Source organism: Exophiala oligosperma (genome assembly GCF_000835515.1).
Source record: "Exophiala oligosperma strain CBS 72588 unplaced genomic scaffold supercont1.6, whole genome shotgun sequence".
Classification (NCBI taxonomy): Eukaryota; Fungi; Ascomycota; class Eurotiomycetes; order Chaetothyriales; family Herpotrichiellaceae; genus Exophiala; species Exophiala oligosperma.
In genome coordinates this window covers 418,730-439,989 of record NW_015622823.1, presented here as the reverse complement: position 1 = coordinate 439,989, position 21,260 = coordinate 418,730, and the positions used below count along the sequence as shown (strand labels likewise).

General features: G+C 51.4%; 6 protein-coding genes across 6 annotated transcripts in view; 1 reads left to right on the top strand and 5 right to left on the bottom strand.

The window, feature by feature from the left end:
• Positions 1-354, bottom strand: part of PV06_06629 (uncharacterized protein) — a gene marked incomplete at both ends in the record, with an annotated part of 3,153 nt that extends 2,799 nt beyond the window's left edge. Inside the window, one exon of the mRNA XM_016407768.1 lies at positions 246-354. Coding sequence (XP_016261248.1) covers positions 246-354 — 109 coding nt within the window. The remainder of the gene's footprint in view (positions 1-245) is intronic.
• A 2,104-nt stretch (positions 355-2,458) lies between these two features.
• PV06_06628 (uncharacterized protein) lies at positions 2,459-4,211 on the bottom strand. The gene is made up of 2 exons (XM_016407767.1): positions 3,909-4,211; positions 2,459-3,854 (listed from the first exon to the last, which is right to left on the bottom strand). The coding sequence occupies exons 1-2, from the start codon at positions 3,922-3,924 to the stop codon at positions 3,259-3,261; spliced, it is 612 nt and encodes a 203-aa protein (XP_016261247.1). The 5' UTR covers positions 3,925-4,211; the 3' UTR covers positions 2,459-3,258.
• A 157-nt stretch (positions 4,212-4,368) lies between these two features.
• Positions 4,369-8,280, top strand: PV06_06627 (uncharacterized protein). Its single transcript, XM_016407766.1, has 2 exons — positions 4,369-4,628; positions 4,697-8,280. The coding sequence occupies exons 1-2, from the start codon at positions 4,500-4,502 to the stop codon at positions 8,192-8,194; spliced, it is 3,627 nt and encodes a 1,208-aa protein (XP_016261246.1). The 5' UTR covers positions 4,369-4,499; the 3' UTR covers positions 8,195-8,280.
• A 275-nt stretch (positions 8,281-8,555) lies between these two features.
• PV06_06626 (uncharacterized protein) lies at positions 8,556-9,907 on the bottom strand. Its single transcript, XM_016407765.1, has 2 exons — positions 9,607-9,907; positions 8,556-9,511 (listed from the first exon to the last, which is right to left on the bottom strand). The coding sequence occupies exons 1-2, from the start codon at positions 9,775-9,777 to the stop codon at positions 8,660-8,662; spliced, it is 1,023 nt and encodes a 340-aa protein (XP_016261245.1). The 5' UTR covers positions 9,778-9,907; the 3' UTR covers positions 8,556-8,659.
• Positions 9,908-10,789: 882 nt separating this feature from the next.
• PV06_06625 (uncharacterized protein) lies at positions 10,790-14,870 on the bottom strand. Its single transcript, XM_016407764.1, has one exon. The coding sequence runs from the start codon at positions 14,329-14,331 to the stop codon at positions 11,563-11,565; it is 2,769 nt and encodes a 922-aa protein (XP_016261244.1). The 5' UTR covers positions 14,332-14,870; the 3' UTR covers positions 10,790-11,562.
• Positions 14,871-16,123: 1,253 nt separating this feature from the next.
• PV06_06624 (uncharacterized protein) lies at positions 16,124-21,256 on the bottom strand. The gene has a single exon (XM_016407763.1). It carries the CDS (start codon positions 20,966-20,968, stop codon positions 16,214-16,216), a length of 4,755 nt encoding a protein of 1,584 aa, XP_016261243.1. The 5' UTR covers positions 20,969-21,256; the 3' UTR covers positions 16,124-16,213.
• Between the last annotated feature and the right edge of the window lie 4 nt (positions 21,257-21,260).

The following is a 21,260-nucleotide window of genomic DNA, read 5'->3' as shown; positions in this document are numbered from 1 at the left end:
CACGGTGGTTGTGGTTGTGGTCCAGTCATTCCATTGCGAGGCCGATGTGGTCGTCGCTTGGGTGGTGGTGGGCTTCACGGTGGTTGTGGTCGAGGTCCAATCGTTCCATTGAGAAGAAGAAGCTTGAGTGGTCGTAGTTGGCTGGACCGTGGTTGTGGTAGTCCAATCGCTCCACTGAGAAGAAGCTTGAGTAGTTGTTGGTTGCGTCGTTTGGACAGTCGTTGTCGGGACAGTGGTCGACGAACCCCAGTCACCCCAGGTTTGGCTACTGGCCTGGGACTCTTGACCTCGAGGAAGGACAGCACCAAGGGCTGGCGCAATGACCGAGAGTAGAACGAGAGACTTGCTTGCCATGTTGTGAGGCAATATAGCGAATGTGAATTCAACAAGAAAAGAAACAGAGGATTTATTTGGGATGAGCGAATGAGCACTGTGGTTTGTTGGGAAAAGAGACTGGTCACACTTGGGCGTGCTCTCACCTTCTTATACCTCCAGGCTGATCATGCTCGTATCGTCATCAGCATAGCATCTAGGCTGAGCCGGGCCGTGAAGCATTGCAGTGGTTCACTCAGGCTGCATTGCGCTTACTGGAGAGTGTGGGACTTGCTCCGCCTGGGTGGACCATGATGCTAAAATTCGTACTCTCCAGCCAAGATCGATGATTCGGCTTGACAAGGTTCAGAGAGAACAGCCTTGGAGAGGTAGGATCGCCATGATCTGTGGAGGCATTGTTGTCGGCTGGGCTAGGGTTTTCGTCTTTTGTCCAGGAAAAGAAACCCTTGTCAGACAAGCCCCCAACACTGTCAGCTCTGGACACGAGAGCAGCCTTGCGCCTCTGGGGCCAGCCTGATTGTCCTCACAAAGCTCGTCATTTGAACAGCAAACCCCATATTTAGAAAATTTCAGATATCGACTTACTTAGAAGAGGGAGGAGCTTGAGCGAAGAGCGTCGCAGGAACTGCTGGATGCATCCTCCAGGCCGTGACTGGAACCTAGTCTTGAGTCATCCGAGACAGCCTTTAGAATCGATAGTTGGCTTTCTGCTCCTTCAGTGAAATTTCATCCATCGCCACAGAAGAATCAACGTGGCGACCGATGTTAGCGGCCACCGGAGAATTCGGATCAAGTAGAACCGTAAAGGTGTACTAGAAACTGGGTCGTAAGCGAGGATTTGATGGGGATGAAATCCACCCCAGCCACAACCTGTCTTAGGTACCCTTAGTTAAGAGGCGAACAGCAGGAAAAGTTTCGGCACCGCCATGTATGTTGCATGGCCAGGCAGGATGAGATGTGCAATTGCCATCATGTAAGAAGAGACTGGGAATACGAGTCTCGTTTGGCGAAGCTTAGTTCTTTTGGGCTTGATGTGGGCCTTAACGTGGCCATGCGGATCCTCTGAGCCTTCACATCGAGGAAGGCCTTTACTCCGTATGGTATGTCGTGTTGAGACATGCATAAGAACTTGACGCTCACCAATGCAACCGTGGGCGAGTAAGGCATCACTCCTGCAGGTTGGACCCAGGCACGACGGTCAGAAAAACGTTCTTGTCAAGTGGGGTGCATGTATGATTCTCCAGCCGATTTTCTTACTCGGACTAGTCAACCGGCATCGCTCACATCGTTGCTTGCTTATGGGCGGTTTACTTGTGGTGCTGACGGCATACTCCGCCTACAAATATCTTTGGTGGCAGGCATGAGATGGATGCGATCCTTACGGCCTGAGTGATAATGTAGGAAGGACTTGTGAGATAGGTGGTTGGTGATGATGCATCGTATTCGCAGGGCATGATAGTGAGGATTCGCGTGAAATGCACTGTCAGTACGAGAACTGTAGGAAGTACTCCGTACGCGCAAGTGATTTCTGCTTCGCCGCAGCATGTGTCGTGGCATCTAAATTTAGCCTCACACGTCATACCTTTATTGGCCAAGTATGAGTGCCTCGTATGCACGGGCAACCCTACGAATACAAGGCACTCGTATCCATACCTCCAGTAGTTAGGGATTCGTACTCTAGGTACATAGGTATGCTTGTCCCGTCTTTACACCCACAGTATGTCTCTGCGAAGAGAATTCTTCTCTCCACTGCCTGCCGTGACTCGTCTTACGCAACGTACGTCCACACACCATCATCCTGCAGCGTCACCCGCATTACGACTGGCCGAGTCTCGGAAGGGTGTACTGATCCGAGGCCCTCGACCTATCAGCATAGAATACACAAGAGCATGTCATTCCAGCGGAGCAACGAGAAAGGCAACCCGACGAATTCCAAGGAATCATGTTTCTTACTCCAGGATGGGTGGACTACATCCTCATAGCAGGCACACTGTAAGCCGCTGGTATCCTCATCTGCCCAAATCTCCAAGGAATGATTGCAGCCCTTTCACGCACTTATGCACAACTTACATGCACTCCGCAGCAACGTGTTGGTCGACAAAGTCGCTAATCGAGTCAACTTACTGTTAATTTGTCCGCTATATCTCGGTGGGGGGATGTCGCTCCTCATACACTTGATGCCTGTCTCACATCTCCAACACAAAGATCGAAAGATGCCCAAAAGGGCACGGAACATTCGAGGTCAGAACACGGCTCTGTGCCGCATTCCCGTAGATCATTGGCTTTGACATCGAGTTTTCATTTGGACGGAAACCTCACTCCCATCGACCATCAAACTTTCGTAGTGGTGGGAACATAGACCCTTCTGGCTTGCATCACTTCCCAGTCGCGAAAGAGGAAGCAATTGCTATTTTCAACCATCTCATGGGGAGCTTTTGGCCAAGACGACAATGGAGTCAAGTCATGGTGAAGAATAGCTTTGATGATGACAAGCATGGTAAACAATCCTTAAGGGAATAGGTATGATTTGGATGACAACCTATAGCGTCTAATTCTTGCCGCTTTCTTTTCCCTCATTGGCCACCATTGATCTTTCCGAAGTGTGGGAGGAGAATGCAAGGTATGTGAGCGCAAGCCGAGTCCTTAACAGCGATGTAAAGGTGTCTCAACCCTGATCCGGCTGTGCCGCATTTCCAGCGGAAGACGACGAATCTGGTAAGAAACCAACCCGACACATCATTTTGTTCGATTGAGCGACGGGAGACGAGTACGCCAGCATCGTACGAGGGACCTTTGGGAAGAGTTTCCCGTCACACCATCACCTGATGCTCGCCAAATGCGTTGCTTGGTTCGTAGACGTGTCGGACGTCTCCACCGATCAATATTCATTCACAGACAGATTCCAAATCGCCTGTGATCTCTTCATCAGCCATACAGTCCATCCCATTCCTCCTCTTCATCCTCGGGGGCGGCATTTTTCTTGATATCATCCAGTAGTTTCTGTTTTCGATCCCTTTCCCGATGTGCTAGGTCGACTCTATCCATTGGACAAGTCCCGTTCAGCAACAGCCAAGGCCTGACACATTCAAGGTCAAAGATATGAGTGGGATGGCACGGCAGCCTGACTAGAAGCGGATGTGGATCTTCAATGAAGGGATTTCCACAGATGGGACAGTCTGCATCCTTCTTGACTTTCTTGATATTGACACGTTCCAATGCTGCAATGTACTCTTCATCCACACCTTTCACTTCTCGAGGAGGATGTTCCGCTGACTCCATCAATGTGTCAATGAGGTTGCCGAGAAGGTCTGAATCGGCATTGTCATTATCTCTTTGCATTGTTTGGAAGGCTTCTGCGAGAGAGCGAAAAAGGGCCGAAACGTCTGCTGGTACCGGAACCGCATCAGGCCTATGGCGGTCATCCGACGGGCTCACTTCAGAGAGATGGCTTAGGAATGAGGACATGTCTGGTCTTCGAGGCTGGGTTTGTTCTTGACTGGGGGAGTCCGTTGCATGTTCAGCTATCCCAAAGTTAGCTCATTGTTCAACATTGGTGATGAAGCATGCATTCTCACTTTCGTAGCTCGCCATTGTGTTGTGATATTTGTGCTTTGGGAGACACCGGTCCAAGTGCACGCACGGGTTTTGCGACCTATCAAGAAATTGTAGAGGGAACCAAGAGAAGAGGAAAACAGTGGCAAGTGCGATCAAGCGTAGATGTAAATTCAGGCACAGATCGATGGCGTGGCACGAATAGGCCAGACTCGTACTTCTATCACGGGTCGATCGAAGTTATCCAGGCGCCAGCAGTGGAAAATGCTTTAGATGTTAGCAGGAGACACCACCTCAATTCATGCATATACTCGTAGTCTTTTTACAACTCATGGAATTGTCAATTTGAAGAAGAACCATTATTCATATGATCGCAGGTAGAAATTGGAGGAGGTGCGGTGCAGCCAATAAGAAGGCGGGGCTGAATCAATAACAGAAGCCACAGCTTCAGCCACCATTTGACATCCATCTCGACGTCGTTCTCAAACAGATAAACTAGAATCAACTTCGAGATACGACTGTTTGTCGTGGACTTTCCATCATTACTTTCTTCATAATGCTCCGCCCTCCGGATCCATGAGAAACAACAAAGCGTCTAGACCATTCACGCGCCCATGGAGGCTGATTGGGATGAAATCACTCGCATCGCGGTGCCATCGTCGGGATTGCATGCAATTCCTACCCCTGCCAGTGCGGTCGCTTTTGATGACCTCCAAGAATTAATATGGGTTGGTAATGATCAGGTATGTGGCCCTCTATTTTGGTATACTGTATTCTGCTGGGTAAATCCGCTCATCTTGCATCTCATCAGGGCCGGGTCACATCATTTTATGGCCGCGACCTCCAAAGATATGTTTCGGTCAAAGCTCATTTGGGTGAAGGCCCGGTCAAACAACTATTGGTCCATGAAAAGGGTATCATATCTTTATCAACATCTAGTGTTCATTTCATCACCCGACGAGGCTTGACGCAATGGCATATCTCGCATCGGCTGATGAACAGTTTACGGTGTATGACGTTTGCCGCAACAAACAATCTTATCCTGGTTGCCGGATGTCAAAGTACCTTCTTCATCATCGATATCGAGAAAGGTCAAATTATCTCCGAACACGCCTCCGAGGCCAAATATACTCTGATGAAGAAATGGCGACATATTTGCGCCGCCACCGACGACGGTAATGTCCACGTCCTTAACCTGTCAGACTATTCAGTCATCAAGAAATGGAAGGCTCATTCAACTGCCATCAATGACATGGATGCTCGGAACGATTTTTTGGTCACATGTGGCTTCTCAGTTCGTCAATTGGGTGTCCCGATTGTCGATCCTCTGGCCAATGTCTATGATCTGAAGATGTTGACCTCGCTTCCGCCAATTCCATTTCATGCGGGCGCCGCATACGTGCGTTTACATCCGAAGCTACAAACAACTGGGTTCGTCGCGTCGCAAACAGGCCAAATGCAGGTGGTGGACCTGATGAACCCAGTCAATGTTATGCTCAAACAAGCAAACGTTCAATTCATGCTTGGGATGGAGATTGCGTCTTCTGGGGATGCGGTCGTCATCACTGACACCAATGGCCTGCTATATCTCTGGGGCTCACCCTCTAAAGTCAGGTTTAACAATATAAGTCAGAAAACCGAGTTCGCCGACCCGTTGCCTCAACAAATTCCTCACGTTGATTGGAACGACTCGCCACTAAACTCGATCGGAATGCCTTACTATTCCGAACCTTTACTTTCCGCATGGCCTAGCCACATGGTCTTTGAGGTTGGATCACCACCTCCGCCGGTAGAATCTTCACTTCTTTTTCATCTGCAACCGGCCGAAATGGGGCACTATGCCCCTAACATTAACCCGCGAAAACTGCTGCGACACCAAGTTGAAGATACCAGAGCGAGTCATACACCGGCCACCATTGCAGTTCCGAAGTTCTTGAGTGAGAAAGCCAAAGAATCAACCTCAGATGGTCCCGGTAGCAAACTATCAGATGCAGCCGAAGTTTTGGCAGGAGTCTCGCTGAATGGTCGTGCTCAAACTGACGAGGAACGGATGCTAAAATATAGCAACGTCGAAATCAAATACAGCAGATTTGGTGTAGACGATTTTGATTTTCGGTTCTACAACAAAACGCCGTATTCTGGCTTGGAGACACACATCGCGAACTCCTTCATCAACTCACTCTTACAACTGTATCGATTCGTCCCTCTGGTTCGTAACGTTGCTATACAACATGCAGCTACCTCATGTGTCACCAGCAATTGTCTTCTCTGTGAGTTCGGCTTCCTGTTTGATATGCTCGAAAAGGCCAAGGGCCAGAACTGCCAAGCGACAAATCTACTCCGAGCTTTTGGAGCTTCTCGAGAGGCGGCGAATCTCAGTCTTTTTGAACATTTGGCTTTGGCCAATGGAATCAGTTTGTCTACCACGATCCAGGCCGTCAATCGTTTCTTTCTCAAGCAAGTCGCACACGACTATGTCACCATGGCAGGGAGTAGTGCAGGGATCGACGATGTCCTTGCCAGCAACGCCTTTGAAGTTATCCGTTGCATGGCCTGCAACAATGAAACTACCAAGCCTGCAGGCACGTACGTTCAGGACCTGATGTATCCTCAGATTGACCCAAAGCATCCGATGAGATATCTCAAATTTTCTTCTCTCCTCAAATCCACGATCGAACGAGAGGCCAGGAACCGAGGCTGGTGTAGCAGGTGCCGGAAATATCAGCAATTGGCTATACGAAAGACCGTCCAACAGCTACCGTCGGCTCTAATCATCAATACGGCTCTCGGTAGCAATGACCCCGTCCGTACGTTGTGGGAGACACCGGGCTGGCTGCCGTCGGAAATCGGTATTATAGTTCAAGACCGAGTCGTCTATGTTTTTGAAGGGTCTGATCTGGCACTCCACATCCGGAACAAGTCGCCTAACCTGGTGGTTTACGAGCTGGTTGGTTTTGTGGCCGAGATTGACTCTAGTGAAAGACACGTACCTCACCTTGTCAGCATGGTCAATGTCGAGGTGTCCAACCCGACATCAGACACATCCCACAACCACAAGGTGTTCCCCAACTGGCATCTCTTCAACGACTTTTTGGTGACACCGGTCGACCCTAGAGAGGCGCTGCATTTCAATCAAAATTGGAAGATGCCGAGTGTGATCGCCTACCAGGTCAAGAGTGCGCACGGAAAGATTGACCAGACGTGGAAAGACAATCTCGACACCACACTGCTCTACCAACATTACAGCATCAACGGCCGATATCCCAAGGACGAATGCAGGATCTTGACGCCCCAAGAGCATCCCCAGCGAGGGACACCCATCGCGTTGGACACAGAGTTTGTCGAATTGGAACGAGCCGAGATCAACGTCAAGGCAGACGGCACACAGGAGACCATTCGACCGGCCAAGTCCGGTCTCGCACGCGTGAGCGTGTTGCGCGGCCAAGGGGAGGAGGAAGGCGTGCCGTTTCTGGACGATTACATCACCATATACGAACCGATCGTGGACTACAAGACCCAATATTCGGGTATTCGACCGGGCGATCTCGACCCGCAGGTGTCCCAGCACAACCTCGTCCCGCTCAAGGTGGCGTACAAGAAGCTTTGGATCTTGTTGAACCTGGGTTGCGTGTTTGTCGGGCACGGCCTGGCGTCGGACTTCCGCAAGGCCAACATCCACGTGCCCAAATCTCAGACGGTCGACACTCAATACTTGTACCTCGCGCCGGGCAAGAATCGACGCTTCTCCCTGCGGTACCTGGCCTGGGCCGTGTTTAGAGAATACATCCAAGAAGAGGTCGTGCCGGACGACGGCCAGGTTGCCGCCGCCGCCGCCGCCGGCGGAGGGGACGGTCATGACAGTATCGAGGATGCTCGGATGGCCTTGAGACTCTGGCGCAAGTTTCAAGAGTACGAGGACGCGGGGATTGTCGAACAGATGATCGACGACATTTGGCGCAAAGGTACAAAGTATGGATGGAAGCCACCGCCGAGGAGCATCGGAGGGGGCGGAGTGGGAGGAGGGACGTCGTTGTTGTTGTTTCCAGACGGGAATGGTGGCGGTACCGGAGCGGCGAATAGTGCCGTACCCAGTGGCAGAAACACACCCGACATGCTTTCTTTTTCTACACCCACTTCACCACCGATGTCAAAGACCGGTGGTGGTGGTGGTGGTGGTGTATCTTCCGTCGGTGGAGGAGGAGGATCATCGTCGTCGTCATCAGCAGCACCAGGATTCAGGTTGTCAGCCGCCGCCATATCTTCGTTCGTCCCAGGAAATGGACACGGTCGAGAAAGTCCCTTGCGTTGACTTCGGCCCTCGGGCAAAAGTGGTGGCATCTAAAATACCTCCCTCCCATGTACTCATGTACCTACCTAACCTAACCTAACTCTGACCTAAACTTTACCGAGTCTTTCACTCTATTTTTTCTTTCTTTTTTGCTTCGCCTTTCTTTTTCCCCGTCAAATGATGTACATATTTGGAACTTCTGGACTTTTGAGGTTTGTCAATTCGATACAGGGTAGAGAGTATGAAATCGGAAAGTGTAGGGTGATTACGAACGAAACATCACGGACTACGGTATGACAAGTACCTACTCCGTATGTGAGGACGGAGTTCACGCGCAAGTCTTTCTGTCAAGCAAGTCTTTTGTGGAAGAAAGTGAGTTTTGGTTCATTTCATACCAGGTATCATTTTGATTATCATCACATCTGATTTTATTTTGTTCATCTCTTACAAAAGGGTATCCCTTTTGTTTTTAATTTAATTTATTTTTCATCGTTGTGGTCCATATCCATAACCACCATTCGAGTAACTTTGAGGGTGCCACGATCCACCACCTGTTCCGGAGTTGTTGAAATGATCCATTCTCATCTGTCCCTGTTGTCCATATCCCGAATTGTAATTGTGATTGTAACTGTTGGTGTCGTCGTAACTGGGGTCGTTGTAATTGTAACCCCCATTGTACGCCGAAGTCGAATTCGAATTCGAGTACGTCGGTGCAGGGGCTCGAGCGGGTGTCGGTCTGCTGTACATTTGTCTCGAATAACCCGTCACGCCGTACGGTACGTCGTCCTGACTGTGTGATCGTGAATGGTACAACGGTTGTGACTGCGAAAGTGATTGCGTCGTGTCTGACCGAGCTCTCGTCGCACCCGTCGCATCATCCGGTCTTCCCTCTCCCCCTACTCCGGCGACGCCGGTGACCGCACTACCGTAAGGGTTGTAGGGATCCAGTTGGTTCAACCTGACGAGATCCTTGTCGTCCGCCGCGGCGTTGGCCGCCATCATCTTGTTATAACGACCCTGTGCCGTTTGTTTCCTGCGACTCCTGACGTCGAGAATGATCAAGGCCACTTGAGCCAACCACCCAAAGATGTTGAAAGAATAAAACGCCTTGTAGGTACGACAGATCATCATCCCGTCGTCGTTGGCCCAGTTCGACCTGGAACAAGAGTGACCCAGGGTTCCGTACATGTTGTAAGTCAACAGGGCGATGCCGACCGTCCACACCAACAAAACCGAAGAGTTTGAGATGAGGTTCAGGAGGGGGTTGAGGAAGGCGACGGCGTAGATGACCGAGGTAACCAACAAGGCCAAGAGGGAGAGGAGGGAAGATAGGAGGATCTAGACAGGTTCACAGAATCAGGTCAGTATTTTCAATCAGGTACATTCGGCAAAGACCACAAAAGTCAGAAAGAAAGAAGAAGAAAACAACGTACCACGATAAATGTCCATGGTAATTTGAAACCGTCATGCTTCAATTGTATACAGAAATAAATCAAGATACCAGAAACGATGGTGGCACTGACGAACGCGATTGCTCGAATGACGTGGAAGGCAAGTCCAGGGTAGACTTGTGGTCGACTTCTCATTTTGGTGGTAGTTGACATGTTGAGAAGGAGAAGGTCAACTCTCGCGCGCGAGAGGGTGAAGATGGGATATGTAGTAGTCTCGACCGCGTAGATCTTGTATGGAGTAACTCACCCGTATGGAGTACAGTTTCGGGCAGGGGGGGGGGGGAGGTTGGCGTGGTGGTGGCGCTGGTTCGTGTCTTGTTGGGCTTGGGCCTGTGTGTGTTGCGGTGCAGTTGCGTACTCCCTACGGAGTCTTGTGAGAGAACGCTCAGACACTTTTTCTGAGTGATCCCCGTGTGTTACGCACGCCCACCCGTGCAGGTAGTGCCTAGTGGAGAGGGTCTCTGAAACACACAACACATACAAAGGGGGAGGGGATGAGACGTTTGATGTACGAAGACAGTATCGTCGCAATGTTGATTCTCTGGGAGAAAGGAAGAAACCAAGACAAGATTGAGAACAACGCCGTCGATAAAGCACGAAAGTAGACGTGAAATGAATGAAGTCAGTAAATGAATGATCAGTACGGAGTAAAAGGCGTCAAGTTGGACTGCGACAAAAACAAAAGACTCTACGGAGTAAGACAAAAAGACGAGCAGTTGAAACGAGGCTGAAAAAGGGCGGAAGAGGAGGAGGAGAGACCAAAATAGAAACAAAACTTGTTTACCAGTCAGTATTCGTGGGCATTTCTTGGGCCTTTGTTAGTGTCAAGCCTCAGGGTCAAAAAACGCCCAATCATGCAAAAGATGCCAAAACTGCGCCTTGTCGGTCCTTCGCACTCCACCAAATGGCCCTGAATGAGCCCCAAACATGGAGAATAGTGCGTCGTCTTGCAGGGGGTCGGTCGGGGCCCTTCCGAATCCTAATCAACTTCCATCTGAGATTCTCTTCTCCGGCCTCCGAGTGATGATGGGATGATCAACATTTGAGGCGTGTAAAACAGTCTACTCTGTATATATACTCCGTGCTCCCGTACAATAATATCCAACGAGAATGGCTTCTTGGGATGGATATTCACACTCCTTACTGACTCTATAGAATAAACAACTTGCAACTCAAGTAAATGTCAACTCGGATTTCAATCGCTTGCTACAGAGTTATATCATCACAGTCTAATAGCCAGTTCATTTCCCCCTTTCCCCGTCATCCATTTGTCCCCAACAGAGTAAGAGTAAACACTCGTACTTGTGTGTACCCAGGGTCACTTTGTCCTGCAAACCAGCCTCCGCCCTTGGGTTCAAGTCTTGTCCATATTACCTACACGTACAAATAGTATATCACACCGACACACCATTCTTATACCGTCCTGGTACCGTGTGAACCGACTTCCTCTTGATTTGACCGTCCAGATAAACCAAAGCACAACCCGATGGGAATCTCAAGAGATGAGATGCAAGAAAGCCACCCCTGTACGTGGACGCCTCAACTAAGCTCTGACGCCGATCACATACATACAGCCTCGCGACTTGTTGAATCTCAATGCTGCATGACCAATTCAGTGACCCTTCGTTGAGCTGCTGCACCAACCAACCCCGTGATTGGTCTCATCCAAAACAAACACTTGGAGCAATTGCATGACGGAGAACATTTCGCGCTGAAACGCTCAAATAGCCTGTCACGACTAAAACAATCCCTTCATCCAAGTCTCGACAGGTATAAATCAACAGTCATCATGGAAATGCACATGCGAAGCCAATCCACGCAGAAACGCCGTGGAAAAGAAAAAAATTGCAAACCTATCACCGGTGTCGTTCTATTCCATACACCGGATCATGTGGAGGTATTGAGGTCGTCATCGTAATATGTGATATTGAAGAAAACTCATCTTTCGCTGGCACCTGGTGGATCAGATCTGCCAGTAGTATTGAAATCGCTCCTTTCCATCGCAAAAGGGAGGAATTCATCTTCGTCAAATTTACTTTCTGGTCGGCTGCCGCTTCGTCTTCCTCCTCGGCCCCACGAATCACTGGTACTGCTATCGACATGCTCAGCGCTGCCCGCCGTGCCACCGAAGCTTGACCCCGATCCCTGTGCGGCTGGAATTGGTCGTACAAGACCGCCCCGAGTACCCCGGGAACGATGGGCAGTGACAGAAGAACGGTTGGAGGAAGGCTCCGAAGCACCACCATCGGTAACCACTGTGGCTAGACCGGAATGTCGATGCACCTGCGAACCCCTGTCAAGGGCTCTAGATGAATTCGTCCGTGGTCTGTGTTCAGCATTGGCCGATTCATCCCCCTCTTCTTGAGGGCCAGATTCTGGTCGGTTGTTCCTTCGGTCAGCTCCCATGCTGTGACTTCGCATGCCATACAGATCAGCAATGTCTTCGTCAGAGCTCAAAGGTCGGCGCTGGGCTGAGCTCGAACGCTGGTAGCCTGGTAGGAACGGTCTCGGGGAGTTAGGAATGTCAATAGCAGGAACATTGGCAGTCGAGCGGCCTTGTGCAGTCTCTTCTGTGGCTGCATCAGACGGCGAAGGTGTCTCCTCGACAGTGAGATGCGTCGGGTCCGTGTCGTCATGGCTATAAGCAGCACTGAGCCTGGAAGGCGCAAATGGAGTATGAGGCGTATGAGGCGAGATCGGCTTTCCAGGGGAAGAAGATGTCGAGACTGAAGTTGCGGCTACCATGGGTGGAACACCAGACAGTTGCCGACTGGAAGATGCCGACGACCTCTGGAGCATCATTGACGAGGACATAGACTCAGACAATGCCGTGTTGGAGTCTCGCAATCGGTGAAAGCGGTTCAACGCTGCTGCAGTCCGTCTTGTATTTGCCTCCACAGTAGCCGAGGATACAGATCCCAACAGGTCTTTCTGTAATTCCAGCATCTTCAGGAAATCTGAAATGTTTTCGCCATCATCTTCTGCTACAGAGCCCGAACTTCCACCACCAGTGGCTGCTTCTGTCATCAGGCCTGACCCAGGCTGAGCAGAAGATGAAGCGCTGGCCCGACCACTGCTGTTCTGATCGTCGTCTGTGCGGACGGTGGTGCCGCCAGAGGACAGGCGTGCCCGTCGATGGCTAAAGCTGCTACTGTATCTGGTCGGAGCAGGTTTTGGTGAGCTAGATGCTGAAGACGCAACGGCATGTTCCGAAACAAGCGACCCGGTTCGTCTACCAGCAACTGCGGCAGCAGTAGCAGTCGAGGTTGGGATACGCTCTTCCGTTAGAGAGCCCAGGGCAGGAGGTCTAACAACGTGCGTGCGCGGTGACGATGCAAGAGGAGACGACCCCAAGGGTGAAGCTGAGAGTGTTGGTGTCTTGAAGGGTTGTACAGAGAAAGAGCTCCTTCGGTTGGCTGCCACCGCGCGCAGAGAGTTGCGTGAACTTTGTGAGACAGCGTGGGCATGTGCTGGCCTGGGTGATTCAGGTGTAGGCGGTGAGCTTGCATTGAAATCCTGAGCATTCCGCAGTGCAGATATTGGACTGGTGCCTGTGCCAATTCCCGCTTGGTGAAAAGTCGACAAACTGCCGTATGCAAGTCCAAGTTCCGGGCGTTCTAACAGATTTTGCCGTCGGTCGTTAGGTAACGAGCCGAGTTCAGTCCGAGAAGTCCGATCGGCAGGAAGGGACGGTCTGAACAGTTCATCATCGGCTCCTAAGAACCTGGAACTCAACAACTCTTCAGAGTCGTCTATCCGGAAGTCGCAGTGCTGTCGATATTCCACCTTGACCGAAAACGGCCCTGCAGGCGAGTCGGTCAAGCCGAAGTCGTAGAGCAAAACGACATCAGAATTGCTGTCGAAGAGTCTCAGATTGAGATTGTCTGAACGTGATTGATTCCTCAGGCGTGATCCGTCGACTAGACGATAGCCCAGCTTTAACGCCATATGTGCCCGGCCTTTGCCGACCTTTCTAGCCAGTTTCCATGCGGGTAGAAAGTTGCTATAGGTGTAGAGGGACCGGAACAGGACGATGCTCTTCTTGTATACCAAGGGCAGAAGGGTTGCCAAGTCCGAGGGCATCGGCCCGTTGGCATCACCTAGTTCGATGGTCCACCGTTCGAGGAGGATTTCGTTCGCATCCGTCGACCGCCGCTGGCTGGAGTGAGAAGTATTGTGAGCCGCTGATAAGGTATTCTGTACATCCCATCTTTTCCCATCCTCGTCGACAATGACGAGTCGTTGGCCTTGCTGCAGAGGCTCCGTCGTCAGGAAGATCTCGATGACCAGAGGAGCAGGTCGGTTCCCTTCCACATCACACGTCTTCCACCTCTTGATATGATCCTTGTAGTCCTCTGTCTCTTCCACATCGAGGTTAAACCATCGGTTGACTCGTTTTGAGTCCGTCTTCTGAGAGTAGGCCGGGGACAATTCGACTCTGGAGTGGAGAATGATCAAAGCGGCCTTGGTATGGAAGTTCTGGACAACCTGGTTGAGTCTCTGCATCTGGCCGGCGGTATTGTCCGCAGGTTGTTCTTGCCGTGCTGCAGCAAAGTCTTCGGAAGAGCCAGAGCCCTGGGTCAAAGGTGAATCTGTTCGGAGTGCCTGGACGTCGCGATCTCTGGGGTTGTTGGTGCGGGTAGGGTTGGTTTGTTCTGAGGCGGCAGGGGAGGCAGAGGCGGGGGGAGGGCGTGGATGTTGATGCATGGTGTGAATGGGCTGAGTAGGAGAGATACCAAGAGCAGAGGCACGATGTCTGTCTAGCTGGGGAGAGCTGGTTGGTGAATCGCAGGTATCCGATAGCCGTCCATGCTTTCAAAAGCCCACGGTGTGTGTAGGAGAGTTTACTGGCAAGGCTATTGGCGAGGGAATGTAGCAATCAAGGGTATTCGATGAGAACAAAGGTGTGTTCAATAGCTCTAGCGATGGCAGTGGGTCGACTAGGTAGATGAAGGAGTCATGGTTGCGACGTAGGACGGTTATCAGCAAAGGGTTGAGTGTGAGGTTCACAGTGGTCTCGAGTCGCAGGCATATGACGGTGGCCGCATGTGATTCGTGGTTGGAAAACGGTCACGCCTGGCGATGCAGGTGGAGAAATGGGTGGTCAGGCTTGTGAGGCTGGGTCCTGGATGATGGTCGTGTGGTGAAGGGCCAAATAGAAAAGCCAGGCAGCAAGTCGGTAGAAAAGAAAGACGGATCGACCTGCACTTTAGCGAAGGCGGAAAGCAAGAGTCATTGAATGATTCGATTGAGTGGAAATGGAAATGGAATGATGTTGAACTGATGGGCACTGGACGATATCAAACCGAGTGACAGGCGCAATAGCAGCAAGAGATGCGCCGTAGCGGGTCAAGTGCCTGTGAGGAGCGCGGCCGCATTGAACGGTGAATGGTCTGTGGAGGAGGAGAATTGACCATGTCATGCAGCCGGTGAGCTTGACACGGTCTTTTTTGAAGCAGCGATAGCTTCGTTCGGTGACGCTCGCCTCGACGTGCTAGCACCACAGAGGACGTTGGCTATTGGGGGGAATGACCAGGGCCACCGCGCTTGACCGGGGGCTTGACTGGAGGCTCACTGCCATTCTTCAGCAGCTTTGACAGGGGGCCTGCGCGGGCTTCTGCACCATGGGCGCAGGCACGACATGCCCTGAGCAAATGGAACGGAGAATCGCAGGGATCGAAGCCCCCAGAAGACTGCCTGATAGGCTGCCCCAAAGCATGCAGAGCCGTGCCTAAGGAGTAGCCCCCAAGCTTTTCATCGTGGGCTACAGCTTCGTATGAGGACTTGCCCACTGCCCTTGGTGAGCCGTTCCCCTGCCGTCGTGGCATGACTGCAGCTCCTGCAGCTTTTCTGGCCTCTCAACAGTAAACAACACACCTGTGAGTACAGAGGCATCCGGACTGTCCACCCACAGCGGACCAGATCACAAAGTCATGGCTCACCGTACAGTAGACAGCACACACATACAGAAGCTTCCGCAGATTCTGAGATCTTTCCCCTTCTCTCACTGCCCTTCTGTCGACTTCCCGTCCTTCAGGACAGCTCTGCCTGAGTTACCAGCTTTAGCTCACAGCGCCTGTCTCACTCCCCAAACTCCTTGCTGGGCCCATTGCCTTCTGTTCACCAACGATCTCTACCCCACGACGGGCTTTGAACACATAGCCCGGACAAGGTGCCCTCCTGCATCTGGCAAAAAGGACCCTTGGATACTCCCGTGAAGCCGCCCGGCAGTGATACCCACTCGACTAACCAACCCGGGGAGAACCACCGACACATACCTTAGATATCCCACTTTGACATCCCATGGACTTAGGCTGGCCAGAAGTTTGTACTTATCAGCCGCCTGTGATTCATCAAGATCGCAGGGACAACAGGCTGCAGGCACTAGACCCCCCGGGTGGACTCTTTCCCTATCACGGCGCACGATTCCCCTGCAAGACACTTTTGTGCAAATAGGAGCCTGGAATGATTCGTGATGCTGCATCACCAAGTAGGGTGGGTTTCGTCGAGTCGCTGAGTAAATCTATTCAATATTACCGTAATACAAATACATATTCTATGGAATGTACAAATGTCTACCGTACCAAGATTACGTCGTACTGTGTCTGGATGGTTGATGCCTTGCTCCTCGCCGCTGGGTGTTTCCAGGTCCCGTGCCTCGGCCACTGCCTCGTCCTGAACCAAAATCTCCGCGCACCGTTGAAGAGGCTGCTGAAACGGTCTTCTCCCGGCCACCTGCTTCTGGGCCTGCCGACGCCCTTCCCTTCCCACTGCCGCGACGTTGTCCGCCTCGTCCGCGACCACTTTTGCCGCGATGACCAGCTGCTACATGACTTTGAGCCTCTTCTTGTACCCGCCGGCTCTCATTGTCCCACCATTGTTGAAACTCTTGCTCTTGCTGGATGTCTTGCAGTGATCTCTTGGCTACGGCCTCCTTGACCGCTGTCTTCTCGAATTGTTGCTGTGCCAGGATCTCTGTCATGGAAGTCCGAGCATCGATTGCCGAATTGACTCGAGAAGGCAATGGGGTGTGGCGAATGGACTGGATCTGCGGCGCCACGGACTTCGGGGAAGAGGCGAGCTGCGGTGGTCCTGCACCACTTTTCGCGGTCTGATCATCTGCATTGCTGGCTGGAACACTGCCTGCAACAGTCTGTCGCATGGTCATTGCTGGTCTTGCAGGGATCTTTCGCTCGTTGCCTACAACACCATCCGTGATGGCTGAACCGGCTGGAGCGGCAGGCTTCGACGGCTGGGCTAGTGTCTGCCATGGGGAGGGTGCCTTTGCTTTTGGATCCTTTAGAGCTGCAGTCGAATGTGACGTCTTTGCTTCTTCATCCTTGATCATCTGTTGTTGCCGTTTACGTTCTTTCTGAGACATCTTCGCACCACCCCTTGGACCTGTCGAACCTGCACGCACGGCCTGCGTAAGGGTCGACACACGCGAAGCCGAGGCTTGTGCCATGATATCCTTCAGACCGCTGTGGGGAGAATTTTGCGTCGGCAAATTCCAGGCCGTTCTCGGAGTGTCAAAACCCGTGACAGCTACATGCGGGCTGACCATGGGCAAGACATCTTCTGACTGAACTCGATTTGAGTTTGTAATCTCAGCTCGAGGAGGTTGAGGAGTTGTAGATGATCGAGGGCCAACAGTTTCGGACTTGTGTCTTACAGAAATATATTGTTGTATCGGCGGTGACCTGGTTTGCGACCCTATCTCCTGCTGAAATGCTGCTGGCAATAAGTCTGGCGTGACATCATCCATATCGAAGGGTAGATCATCGCCAGCATCATTTGGAACAATAGCCGGACTAGGACTCGGAGTGCTGAGAGGAGATTCATTTCCTGGATTTGGCAGGGGCGACTTCTGGTAGGAGGATGATATCTGCCTGTCTAGGCTCCCAACCCTGAACTTGGTAGCCGAAGCATGGCGTTCTTCATCTTCGCTCAATCTTGACCTCAGTCTCATCGAATCGATTCTGCGCTGTCGACAGATTTCGATCTTCTCCAGAAGCTCTGGATGCGTTTCAAGAAGTTCTTCATCTGCTCGCTCACTTCGTGCAAATGGCAGGAAAGCCAGTTGATTTGCTTGCACGACATCATCAAGCTCAGCCAAGAGATCTTCATCCAGCTCGTCTAGAAGTCTCATCTCAAGCATGCTTTCAAGGTTGAGGCAGATGTACTCGAGCGCTGCATGTTTAAAGGCATCGACTGTACATTCAGAGACGGTATTCAACAATGTGCAAACGTTCCTCACATTGACAAATTTGCCAAGGACTTGTTGACATATTTGGGCAAGGCGGTCGATCATCAATTCGTTGGCAGCAAACATGACCTCGATGATTATATCGATGAATTCTTCCAGGGTGTCCGTAACAACGTCATCGAACAGTTCCTCACCAGTATCTGCGTAGAGATGGCGAAGGACCATGCTGAAAACTCTTTCACTCATGTGCTTCAGATCAACTTTCACCGCCTCTGACTCTTCTGCTGCAGCATGACGTCGTGAAGCCATCCACATTCCCCTGGCTCGCCCGTTGAACAGGCCATTGAAGAAGGGACATCGGGTGCACAAGAGTACGCTGTGTGCTGGCAGGGTTACTTCATCCGCGAGCTCGACAAGCAGGTCTGCGTCGGAGAAAAAATCGGCGTCAAGAACAGCCCGTTCCATGTCGTTGTTCAGAGTCCGTGCAGGATCAGTCATGACTCTAACGGCTTGCTCAAGCTGTCGGAGCTCGAGATGAGTTGCGATCTTCATCAACTCGAGTCGAACTGAGCGATAGCGCGCTGCCGATTGCAACGCTTTAGACGTATAGTGCCAAACATCGGCGATGTTCTCGGTGTAGAGATACATCACGAGATTGGCGACCGTCAAGAAGTCAGCACCTTGAAGGGTGAGTTGAATTTGTCCATCAGCACCGTACTCGATTGATAGAACATCAGGGATGGTATAATAATAAGTCTCCTGAAATTCTGTCAACGCACTACACATGACTCGGCTGCGTGCTTTGAGAATGAACCCATGAGTGGGAATGCGCACATCCGTCGTATTGGATGTTATCCAGAGGTCGAATTGATTGTCTGGCAACGGGTCGTAGCGTTCGCAAATACTCAAGACTTCTTGTTCGGCGCCCGGTTGAGTGATCAAAGCCGATCGGAGTGAAGTAGCATACGCAGAGTCACCCTGTGATCCCCCATATTGGGCGAATGCCAACAGTGGAAGCATATCATCCCACAAAGATGGAGGCTGCGGTACAATCTGCTCACGTGTGACCGAACAGTCTTTCCGCATTGCCATAAAGGCTCCGAAAGCATTACTCCTTACAGCAATTGCTCGTGTCAAGTTGGGAACGCGAACAAATTTGTAATCTTTTGTTCTCGCGAGTCCCGTATGCTTTTCTCGAACGGACTTTATGTTTGCTCGCTTCTCCTTCCGCCAAACTGAACCAGAAGCGGTACACAAGACAATGGAGCCGTCCTGGCCAACGGCTACATCGATAGCCGACATGTGGGATTTTCGAATGGACCACAGTCGTGTTGGGGGAGCCAACGCGTTACGAGCCTTTGTCGGATTCGTCGTTGAGGTATTAGACGGGACATTCTCTGATACCCTTGGCACATCAATTGAATAAACTTCACCAAAAGAAGACATGGCACAAATCGTGTTGCCACCTCCAGTTATCTGCTTGATATAATTTGTCTCCATGTTGAGTCTTGTGGCGGTCCTTTCCTGGAGGTAATAGTTGCTGAAGCTTTCAAGAGGGAAAGATACTCTTGTCCAGCCATAATGTGTAAAGACAACCACGTCGTGCGTAGTCAGCAAAACAATAGTAGCACGGTCTATTGCGCTGACAGATTGGATCGGGGATTGTAGTATTGAAACACCAACTCGGCGAGGAAGGTCTTGCAGCTCCAGTGAGCGTGCATCCGCATCCATCAAACCCAACTGGCCTTCATTTTTGCCAAATGTATAGAGTGCTGTCGATGTGAAAACGGCCGAATGAATTGCTGATGCAGCGGCACCAATCACAAGTTCTTTCTTGATATAGCCGTACAACTGTCGCGGTGTCAACTGCATTGGTATTTCGTTTTTAGGAACTTCTGGGAGAGAATATCCTAATTGGCCATACCGGTTGCTCCCCCAGGTGTAGACTTCACCTTGGGAGCACACAGCCACAGTGTGGTCCTGCCCAAGAGCTATGGCGGAGACATGTCTCTTGGACAGGCCCCCAGCCTGGATGCACTTGTAGGTGAACGAGGTGTTTTCGTCGCCTGTGCCCAAACGACCCCCTGCCCCGAATCCGCATATGTAGAGGTTTGAGATTGGGTCAGTGGTCAGAACGGCGGTGTGCAATTTAGCCATGGACATATTCTGAATGGCGATGGGCTTGTAACGGATTATAGCAGGCAGATCGTCTAGGGAACCAAAGTGTCCGATGCTACCTGTCAGGTCGTCATCAGTAACAGTCTTTTGCCTTGTCGTCTGGTGATCCTCAAGCAAACGCTGAAGTAAGTGTGCAGGCCTTGAAAACTGCAGTCGCTCAGGGAACTGTCGATCGTCACCATCTCCGACACCTAAGGAAAGATTCTTATTGCTGCCAAAAGCGTAGACTTCATCTCCATCGAGATTGACCTGAGGATGGACATGAGGTCTGTGTCGCTCATGATCTTGAGCGTCATCGTAGTCCATGCTGATGACACTCTCATTGTCGTCGATGCCAGCTGGAAGGGACGAGGGATCTTCTTGAAGTTGGCGAGGTGCAATGGTTAGGCCAAAGACCTCGAAGGGGCTATTGCCCTCATGGTCCTTGATCTTGACCAGACCGCCAGCATGCGTACGGGCGGTGGTGGTAGTGTAGTCAGTTGCATCCTGAATGTCACGCACCATCAGGGCCTGGGCCGCAGAAATATTGCCAAAATACAGGGCCCGGTGTAATGCAGTCCATCCCGATTCCGTGTCCTGGGCGTAGAGATCGATGAATGGCAAGTCCAGCAGTGTCTTTACGAACGGAAGGGCATGATCGGTCTGTAAAGATGCGGCATGGTGCAGCAGTGTCCTGCCGAAGTTGTCTTTCGCATTCAGTTCCGCTCGAGTCACAATTACACCACCGGCCTTGCCAGCACCTGCGCTGGAGGGAATGTATCCAGAACTCTTTCGCAATTTCAGAGGTGTCTTGGGCGAAATCGCCAGACTACCTGGACTGCCAACCTTCAGTGTGGTATATCCTCCTTGTCCAGCAGCAGACGCCCTCGGCGCACCGGCAGCGATGGTGGCGTTCGCCAGGTGTTGTCGAAATGTATCGACATCATCTTCGAGAAGATAGCGCCAGAGATTTTGGCTCATGTGGTACCAAGAATTGGGTTCGCCTCCGACGCTGCTGATTGCGCCTCGCTGTGACCTCGACTGGATCACGGCTTGTTTAAAGGCGCGTTCAACGGATGCAAGGGAGGGGTGCGGATTACTTTAAAAGAGCGTTGGAGTCAGGCGGTCATCTTCAGACTTGCACGTAGGGAGCGGGTATGGTATGGAGGTGAGTCTTGGTGGTCTCAATGATAGATGCGCGTGCTAGATGGTAAGTGTAGTTGTTTGGACAGTGAGAAGGAGACGAGTTGAGGGATTTGGTAGAACATGGAGG

Excerpts from the sequence above, each read along its gene's own strand:
- PV06_06627 (XM_016407766.1), top strand. The coding sequence starts at position 4,500 with ATGGAGGCTGATTGGGATGAAATCACTCGCATCGCGGTGCCATCGTCG. Across the intron at positions 4,629-4,696 it reads TATGGGTTGGTAATGATCAG|GGCCGGGTCACATCATTTTA; the intron begins GTATGTGGCCCT and ends GCATCTCATCAG.
- PV06_06626 (XM_016407765.1), bottom strand. The coding sequence starts at position 9,777 with ATGTCAACTACCACCAAAATGAGAAGTCGACCACAAGTCTACCCTGGA. Across the intron at positions 9,512-9,606 it reads TACCATGGACATTTATCGTG|ATCCTCCTATCTTCCCTCCT; the intron begins GTACGTTGTTTT and ends GAACCTGTCTAG.
- PV06_06625 (XM_016407764.1), bottom strand. The coding sequence starts at position 14,331 with ATGCATCAACATCCACGCCCTCCCCCCGCCTCTGCCTCCCCTGCCGCC.
- PV06_06624 (XM_016407763.1), bottom strand. The coding sequence starts at position 20,968 with ATGAGCCAAAATCTCTGGCGCTATCTTCTCGAAGATGATGTCGATACA.